Source organism: Petaurus breviceps, unplaced genomic scaffold, assembly GCF_028583685.1.
Source record: "Petaurus breviceps papuanus isolate PSGF00001 unplaced genomic scaffold, PetGlider_PUasm1.0 101, whole genome shotgun sequence".
Taxonomy (NCBI): domain Eukaryota; kingdom Metazoa; phylum Chordata; class Mammalia; order Diprotodontia; family Petauridae; genus Petaurus; species Petaurus breviceps.
Genome location: NW_027185575.1, coordinates 934031 through 944110, shown reverse-complemented (window position 1 = coordinate 944110; position 10080 = coordinate 934031). Strand labels below are relative to the sequence as shown.

The following is a 10080-nucleotide window of genomic DNA, read 5'->3' as shown; positions in this document are numbered from 1 at the left end:
ATCCCCCTTCATGCTAGCGCTTCCCTCTGTTGACTGTCTCCAATTTATCTCGTATAGCTTTTATCTGTCTATAGTTGTTTGCATATTATCTCCATTAGACAGGGAGGTCCTTGGGAGGAGTCTTTGACTTTCTTTATATCCCCAGTAACTGACACATTGTCTGGCGTATAGCACACACTTAATGAATACGGGGTGACTAACCCATTATATAGGATGGCTCTCTGGGAAGAGGAAAATGTAGAAAAATAGACAGAAATAAAAATGTATTTTTAAAAAAAAGAGGTGTTGGGGGTGGCTAGGTGGCATAGTGAATAGAGAACCAGCCCTGGAGTCGGAAGGACCTGAGTTCAAATCTGGCTTCAGACACTTAACACACACACAAAAACTACCCATGTGACCTTGGGCGAGTCACAGTCCCAACTGCCCTACCTTCCCCCCCTCCAAAAAAAGGCAAAAAAGAGGTATTACCTTGTATAGAGGTAGAAGGCACACAGAGGTAAGATGTTGCCCATAATGCTAGATTTTTTAGGTAAGGGAGGAGGGGGGGAATAGCTAGAATCAAGCAATGCTACACAGAGAAGTTTCATGGTTGAAACACTGATTCCCAGGGAGAAAACTTCCACAACCCCACCTTGTCTCTACTGGAGGCATAACTAAAGTAGCACATGAAAACTAAACTGGTTACTGGGCAGGGAAAGGATGCTAACCAATGGATACCACATTGTGTTTATGGGTTCAGATGCAAATCCTGATTCTATTACCTTGTAAACAGTCAACTAGTCATCTTTTGATTCTGGTGATCCTCGTGCTTGGTAAGGGGAGCTGGTGTTTACTCTTAGAAGAGGGTAGGGAGGTAGATACTAGCATTCCCAAGCCATCCAAGTGGAATAATAAACCAAAGAAGTCAGAAGCGTCTCCAAGTGTACTTAGGCCTTCTGTATCAGTAAGGATATTCTAATACAAGGTCAGACTTCCAACTCTAAATCTTTATATTGTTTTCATTGATATTATACTGTCCCCCTGTCTGCACTATTCCACCTAACCAAATACTCTCCATCCTTCAAGGCCCAACTTAAACTCCATGTCTGTACCATTCCATGAAAGCTTTCCCCAACCAATAAAGTCCACATGCACATCTCCATCCTCAGAACTCACACCATACCATTCACCCTGGCACTTAACTATATACTGCCTCATGTTATTTATCATCTTGTTCCATGTGTATATTCTCCCCAAGTAGACTGTAAGTGAACTCTTAAGAACAAGGACTGATCCTGTAATTCTCTTGCATTCATTTCCCCATAGCACCTCAGAAGGCAGCCTGCTAAGGTGGAAAGAACACTGGATTTAAAGACAGAGGAGTGAGCTTTGATTCCTAGCTCTGCCACTCATCACCTAGCTGACCATGGGCCAATCACCTCATCTCTCCTCTCAGAGCCTCAATTTTCCAATCTATAAAGTGAGAAAGCTGGACTAACTGGACTCTAAGGTCCTTCCCAGTTTTAAACCCACAATACTATGTGTGAATATAAAAAGAGACATTATGCTGATTATTAATCAAAACCTAACATTCAATTGCAAGGATATCTACACCTAAGACTTCAAACTACTTTCTCCACATCCCTGCAATGACATAGGAGAGAACTACATCTATAAACCTGCAGAGTTTCTGTCTTCCTCAAATGTCAGAATACAATGCATATTGGGCTATGAGTGTGACACAGAGAAAAATGTTGTTCCCTCATACAGACTAAACACTGAGCCCCAAGTCCCATGTAAATTTGCAGGTGGACGTAAGGGAGTTCTGGTCAGAACCTCCAATGGCTTAGAACAGCTAATCACTCTTACTGGAAAAGATTACAAATGCAAAACCTGCTGATGAGAGGAAGCAGCTGTCAACATGACAATATGTCAATATGTCTGTGGAAATTAGAACGTTCTTCCTTTTAAAAAATGACAGGCATTATACATATGTATAATATACAGATATATTCATTTATTTGTTGTACCATATTCCTAACAGTACTTTCCCCCTTTGTATTATAAACTGCAAGAAAAAAAGAACTCAAAAGATTAATTTCATTTGGAACATTGTGCTCTGTTGAAAAAAAATACAAAAACGAGTAACAGAGTTTGTAAAATTCATAATGAGATAAAATAAAGAGTTCATCAAAATAATTTGTTGGTGTAACATGGAAAGCTCTAATAATGAAATTTCAACATGAAACTAAAGAAATCAACATATGCAGAAAGTACAATAATGTCAGAAACTGAAGGAGCATTTTCCTGAGGGAACAAAGGTTTCAGCCATGCTACTGGGCATCTCCACCTCCATCTCTCCCAGAAACTAGGGCCAGCTCCAGTGCTAAAAGAATGCACCTCAATGCCAAGGCTAAACACATTACACATGGCAATGTTTCTAATTGTACTTCCAGAGAAGTAAACATCACCCAATGGTACAAATGTCTATCACCAAAACATACAAACCCAACACTTCACAATCACATTTTAAAAATTTTAAACAACTAAAAATTAAAAATAAATTCAATAGGAAAGTCCTAGAAATATTAATATATATTTGTCAATGGGAAAGCATAGGCTTTTCACAAATCTGGTTCAGTGAGCTGAGACATACTAGCATAGGCACATCTAACACAGTCTAACAGTCACTCAGCTGGAGAGTTTGTAGTAATCAGCTATGAACAGCTCTGGGTCTAGAGCTATACCCAGACCTAAGGATCTACTGATGCTCAATGAGAAATTAGCATCTCCTGAGGAACTGTCCAAGGTGCTGAGTAAACCATAAGCTACATTCTTAAAGTCCCGAGGATCACCTTCCCCTTGAGGAGTGAAAGAGGTCATTTAGCAGATCCACTAGAAATCTCTCATTATGAATCTAAAATCTGTCACTCATCAGGATAAGGAAATATTTGATAATGTTTCAGTTTACCTTGAACATTAGCAAGGCCCTCAACTTCCTCTTGGACATTATCCTCTCAGTGAACAATAGTCACAACATATACAAGTGCACTCATATATACAGCTTATGTGTGTTTGTGTGTTTGCGTGTGTATTCATACACACATTCAAAGTTTCTCTTTAACTAGATATACATAGAGATAAATAACCCTACCCCAAAGCTATCTTTCCCTCTAAAAACCGGGATTACCCTCCAAGTTGTCAAAGATGCAAGGTATCAGATCTATTTAACTGCTTAAGAGGGAAATCATGTAACCCTATTTTTATAAAGTACTTTGTGTAAGTTTCCTTTGTGAAAGAATCCTTAGTATTAAAATAAATGTTGAAGATAGGTGAGTTTTATGTACAAATATGTGTCAGAGAGATGCACAATTTAGTCACATTTAGAAATTCTGAAGCTCAGGAATATTATGATACAAGTCCAAGGACTCGGGGTTGGAGAAAGAGCCACGCTGTTCCACCGACTTCCCAGCAATGATGTGTTTCACTGCAACTTCCACTTTCTTCCCATTAATTGTATACTGCAAGGTAAGAAAGAAGAGAAAAATTCAGGGCACACTCTCAGTTAAAAAAAAAAAAAAACAAATTTCCCCGACAAGTGCACATACTATTAAAGAAAATCACCTGCCTTGTTCAAACAAGAATTCCTGTATCTGACCATGTACCACCCACCTCAATCGATCTAAGACCTTAAGCCTTCTAGAAGTACCAGGAGAACGTAAGAATGCCTTCTTCTCCTAAGCTTACTCTACTGTCTAGAGCCTTAACTCAACTCAATTTAATGAACACTGGTGAAGTACCCATTATGTATAAGGCACTGTTCAAAACACTGGAGACACAATTTTTTTACCCCCCCCCCCACCAGGGCCTCTCTCAGCTGGAAGATAGGACAGAGATAGAAACATAATACAAGAGAGAAAAGGAAGAGTGGAAAGGAGAGATTGGATAAATTACTCTAGAAATACCTTTTCTATCACTAAAATCAGAAGATTATGAAAACTACTTGGAGGAAATGACACCTGAGTTGAAACCTGAAGTAAGAAATTCAAAAGGTGGGAGTGAAAAAGGAGTGCGCTCTTTAACACCCCACTCCTCTGCTTACTGAAATGAAAGCACCAAACTGCTAGGACATCAAAAGTCAATCTGACCGAGCCTATTACTCCAATATTACAAGTAAATTTAGTCTTCATCGCTGCACAAAGCTTCAGGACCTTCTGTTCAACAACACTTGGGGCAGAACCTAAATCACGACAAAGACCTTGGTTTCAGAAAGTTTATAGTCAAACACAGAAAGCACAAGAGTTGTTCTGTCTTCCTGGTCACTCCTCAGTGTCCAGACTCAGAGAGTAGAAGGTTTATAAATGTGTTTTGTCAAAGTGATATTCCCAATTCCTAAAATATGAAGGAAACCTATGAGGAAAAACTAAGTTTCAAAGAGTAGAGAGGGTGGGAAGGGCTTAAAAGCAGAGATATGAACAAACCTCCAAGAAATAAGGCTACTGAGGAGCCTAGGAGTTATCAAATGAATGAAACAAGATCAAGTAATTTCAAGGTAATTCTTCAATGCTGTCCCTTTTGCCATCAGGTCTGACTATTAACAATTCTAGTAGGAAAGTTCTTTCTGAAGTTTAATTGTATTCAGCTCTCTCTAGAAATATGTTGTGCATGAGCTTCCTCCCCCCCCCCACTCCCCATCAAAACTGGATTCAAGCAACTAATAAATGTATATGGGTTAAGAAACTTTCTTTTGGAGCAAACTCATCGAATACAGAATACAGCATTGGAAACCGTGTGATCACTTTGCCATGCACACATTGTTACGTGAAGCATAATTAAAATTCAGTCATTTGAAAAAGTCCGTCAATGTGCAAACTAATTAATGATCTGAGCAATGATGTCCCAGGACCTGCCTGTCATCTACATCACACTACCCACATCTTATTTCTCTCCTTTAAAGTCAAATGTCTCCTGTTGTATATGCTTATAAGCTCTATACAAAAGGACCCAAGGGACCAAAAACATGCCTCTTTTGTCAGTCAGGAAAATAAACAGACTGTCATTTAAGGATAAAGTGTGCTGCTGCTGGCCTTTAATGGAAAAATCACAAGTCTCAGCCTCTCTTGGTTTCTGGATATGTTAGTGGTCACTAATAGTGACAAATGTCTTAATTCAATTACCTGCATATGATGGGAGGACTTGTAGAAATTGAAATACTAAGTCCAGGTACTCACTGACCCACTGCGGTCCATGGGAGGGGGGGTAAAAATAAATCATTAAGTTCTGTGGGACTTCGACCCTAAGTGTCATGCCAGGATTGTTTTCTCCAGCTCTGAATGAATTCAATCCAATTTTATAAGTATTTAATGTGCATCTACTATGAGCTCAGAACTGTTTTACAAAGTATTGTGTGTGGTTGGGAGACAGGAGGGACTCAAAAAAGAAGACAATGTAGGCCTAATGGTAAAACAGTAAAATCCCAACTACAGGAATTTAGATCAGAACAAGCTAACTGTGGGCTGGAGTCACTATAGAATACTTCATGGAAGAGAAGGACCTTCAGCCAGACCAAGAAGGACAGACAGATCTGGAGAAATGAATAGAAGAGTACATTCTAGAAAGAGCAAAGAGGCAGAAATGAGAAGGCACCATCCAAAAGGTCTCAGAAATACAATGTTAGATTGGAAGGACCCTTAGAAAATGATCTAAAAATCATCTAAGTTCAGCCCCTTCTTTGATAGACACAGCACCACTTCAAGAAGAGAGGCATACTATCACACTGTTAGGGGAGTTGTGAATTTGTCCAGCCATCCTAGAAAATAATTTGGGGGAAAAAGATTACTAAAATGTCCACACCATTTGACCCAGAGATCCCACCACCAAGCAAAAGCTCCAAGGAAATCAAAGAGAGAAAAAGAGAGAACTCAACTCTAGAAAAAAAACTAGATACAGAGTAGAGGCCCTGCAATGGAAGTGCCTCCCTCAACCCAAATTAATTTGTATTTGCTTTGTACATATTTATATCTTTATCTGCTGTTTCTTCTAATAGAGTATAAGCTCCTTGGGGGCAGGGGTGGTTTGCTTCTTTATATAACTACAGGACCTAGTACAGGGTCCGGCACATCACTGGTGACTGAGAAATCCTTGCTGACAGATCAATGGATCATTAGTGAACTTTGACAAATAACACATCAGAAGAATTCAAAGAAACATGAGAAAACTTATATGAACTGATGGGAAGTAATGTAAGCAGAACTAGGAAAACAATATATAAAACTCCAACAATGTAAACAGAAAAAGCAATATAGAAATGAATGCTGTCTAATTACAATGAACAGGGTGAACCAAGGAGAAGAGCTCAGAAAAAGCCCCTATTTCCTCTCTTCATCAGAGAGGTCGGAGACTGAGGCTGTGGGATGTAAATGCTGTCAGACATACTTGATATGTAAGTTGTTCTGTTAAAGTTTTTTTCTTTGTTATAAAGAAGACTCATTGGATGAGGGAAATAAAAGGATACATCTGTAAACTAAAGTGAGGTCAAAACAACAGGTTCTTAAGCCCCAAAGAGGGAGAATGACTTGCTCAAGGTCACTCAGTGAATTCGCACCAAAGGCAGGCAGGCCAAGGGCCCACACCCGATGCTCTCATTGCAGTTTCACTCACAGCAGCAAACACTCATATACTTCTGGTTTGTGGATTTCTAGATTTTCAGATCAGCTGTCCTCACCCACTCTCCATATTCACATTCCTAACCCATATTAACTATCAGGTTTCTGACACGATTAAAACAAAATCTTAACAGTTCAAGAAACTTTGTTTATTAAGCAAAAGAAAGAAACTCAAGGTTGTCAGAGAAAGAAAACAGTTCTAGTGATCTGAAAAATTTAATGGAACTATAGTGGTCAATATTTCCTAATAATGAATTTCCACAGCTAAAGGATGTTTTTTAATCATGTCTTACACATTCACACCAACTTCTGGGCAGCATTTTATTTTGTTTTTCTCATAGTGGATCAACTTAATTTCAAAAATATGTTAACCAGGTGGTGTTTTCTTGTGGCCTTTCCTTGGAAGACATAGATTCTGTAAGTTTAAAATACACAAAACTGTTTGTATACATAGGCGTGTATGTACACACATGCTCAGCAGTTTGTATCTCAGATTTACAGAATGCTCTCATTTTATAAGCAAATGAGAGTCAAAGCTGCTCTCCAATCTGGGTGAATTCCTACTCTTGCCTCAAACGAAAATCTCAGCAGATGGAAACCCAAAAGGGGAAGCCAGCTTCCTCCAGCTAAGCTGCTAAGGCACCTCAATCTACACTTTCCTTCTTCTTCATAGTTTCATATCAAACCTGAAGTAGAGGGACTACATCAGTAAGCTCTAAAAAGCCACAATTGTGAACAATACTTTCAAGAAGGCACAAAAATCGTATTCATGAAAAACAAGTATTTCCATTGGGCTGTACACACATCCAATGGGAGTGCATGCTCATCAGTGACAGTTTAAATGCAATCTCGGGAAAGTAGAAGGCAGGAAAGTAAAAGACAAGGCACTAGGCAATGCAGAGAAGCTATGTAGAAAATGTGAGCACCACCCTTCGCTGCAGAGACTTCCTACACATCTACTCTAAGGCAGATGACAAGTACCTACTGGTTATTCCAAAACATGACAGAAAAAACAGCCCCCTGGGAGAGGGTTCCCCCACATACCGGGATGTCTTTGGTCTCCAGGATGAGGCTAGGGACATGCCTGGCTGACAAGCCATGGCGAATGGCATCCTTAATCCTCTTCACCAAGTCCTCACTGAATGAGTGCTCAGGAACCATCTTCAGGAACAGGATCACTCTCTCTTCCCCATCCTTGTTGTACTGTGGGATACACAGGCTGTCCATGACTTCTTCAAAGGCTTCAACTGAAGAATACAAAAACAACCCCCACATCTTGTCAACTCTCCAGCTTTCGGTTTTACCCCAGTCTAAGTCTCTCCAATTTACCCCAAGAGCAAATTTCCTCCCCTTCCCCTCCCATCTCTTTTTCTATCCATATATGCATATGCTCAACAATCCAGAGGCTGACAGTCCCAAAGGAAAGCCTTCAAGACCCCCTGGCATTGCTTCTCCCTGTGGTTCATGAGACCCAGAAGGTCTCAGGCGAATGGCACAAAAGGCAGTTCTTCTGCAAAGAATGCAACTGTATTAGAAAACACGTTTGTTAATTGCCAATACTTTGGCCTTTATGCTGTAAACAGAAACCTATTTAGTCCATCACAACTATAAAAGACCTGAAATTCTCTCTACCCTCACATAAGCCTTAATGCTGCTCCCTACAAATCACCGAGAATTTGGGGAGAGGAATGGGAGCAATTTTTTAAGATTTTCAAGAGGAGGTAATTGATGAAAATATGCTTTGTATAACTAAGATTAGCCTAGCTAATAGTGCATAACAACATGGGCCTCTTTCTTCAACAGCATTATTATGTTCTCTTGTTAAAAGAGGAAACTTCACATGGTTGTCACTGCTAACCACATTTAGGCTGCAGCTATTCTTCCCACTGTTGGTTGCTACATAGGAACTTAGCTGAGCGGGAATAGTGCCCAAACAGGATGAGGCAGAGCCCCACAAAAAAAGCCTCGCACACAAAGGTAGCTAAAAAGATAAAAACTTTTAACCAACAGTAATTGCTATGGTCAAATACTTAAGTAAAAACAATTGCCAGGTGTGGTTTTTATTTCCAACAAAATTGGGCATTTAACAAATTTTCTTTAAAAAACCCAGAGGCGAGAGGGCCTGGGAGGCATGAAGCCCAAGCTTCTGGCCTGGCTGTGTCACTTAATAGGAGCTTTAGTCTCATTCCACTCGATCATCTCTCATGGCCACACCGCTCCGTAACACCATATCTCTCCCTAAGACTCACTGCTTGGGCCTAGTGCAGAAATCACAGAGTCAGGAGAGCTGGGCTTTAGCCTTTGCTCTAACACTAACTGGTGTGTAGCTGGCCATGCCACTGCACTTGTGATCACCCAGCTCTCCTTCACTTGCATTTGACACTGATTACCCTTTTAACCTATTATGAAGCTAAAACCAGATAATTCTTAAAAAGCACTTTGGAAAGCAGAAAATGAGAGGAAGTCTCAAACATGGAAGCAAATGAATAAGTGACTTGCTTAGAAGTGAAAACAGGGGACTTGGAAATTCTGAGTTCTGGACTGCAAACCTCCCCACAATACTTCTTTTGCTAGCAGAGGTCAGCTGGTAAGTAAAAAAGAATTCATACCAATATTATAAATTTCAGAGCTGCCAAAGCGGACTCCATTAGGGTTGAGCGTGCCATCACTGAAAATAAAAATAAAGACATTAACCCAGAGCTGCTCCTCAGAGAGGTGGCAGGGAATGAGCTGCTTCCCATACGCATCATCAGTGATGACATTTATAACCATATACATAGTAAAAAGTTACATTCAGAAAATCTGAAGTCAAATATCAAGACTTTCAAAAGAGATCTTAGTTAACAACTTTCCACCTTCATACAGAAATTATCCAACGTCTCCACTAGAGTCAGGAGATCACTAGCTTTAAATTCTGCCTCCAGAACTGATTAACCATGTGACCCTGACTTAACTAGTCTGGGCCTCAATTATTTCATCTCTAAAGTGGAGTTAATAGTATCTGTTAATATCTACACCACTCAGAGTATCAAATAACATAAAGTATGTGAAACACTTTGAAAACATTAATATGCTGTATAACCAGGCCCCTATGTGTCCTTAGCAAAACACCAAGCACATACAAGGTGTGTCGAGCTTCATGGTGCATGCTGCAAGAAACAAAAATTGAATTCAACCAATAATTCCTACTAAAATAGCCCCTGCCCTCAAGGAGTTTACATTCTACTGGGAGGATACAACACAGACATAGAAATAAGTGACAGACAAAGCAATTTAAGGACAAGAAGCGCATTCACCACTGAGGAGGGAAGGGAGCACAGGAAAGTCTCTTGTAGGAGGCAGCACGGACTTGAGCCTTGAGAGAAGCCAGAACCTCTAAGAGAAGGAGGTGGAGAGAGACTGTGTTCCAGGCAGAGAAGTCACACTGGGAAAAAAT

At 40.0% G+C, this 10080-nt stretch overlaps 1 protein-coding gene across 1 annotated transcript in view; it reads right to left on the bottom strand.

Annotated features, from left to right (window-relative positions):
• Nucleotides 1-1974: 1974 nt before the first annotated feature.
• LOC138157745 (acetoacetyl-CoA synthetase) overlaps nucleotides 1975-10080 on the bottom strand; it is a 75801-nt gene continuing 67695 nt past the window's right edge. The window contains exons 16-18 of the mRNA XM_069083540.1: nucleotides 9254-9312; nucleotides 7689-7891; nucleotides 1975-3500 (exon numbers count right to left, since the gene is read on the bottom strand). Coding sequence (XP_068939641.1) covers nucleotides 3363-3500; nucleotides 7689-7891; nucleotides 9254-9312 — 400 coding nt within the window. The 3' untranslated portion in view covers nucleotides 1975-3362. The remainder of the gene's footprint in view (nucleotides 3501-7688; nucleotides 7892-9253; nucleotides 9313-10080) is intronic.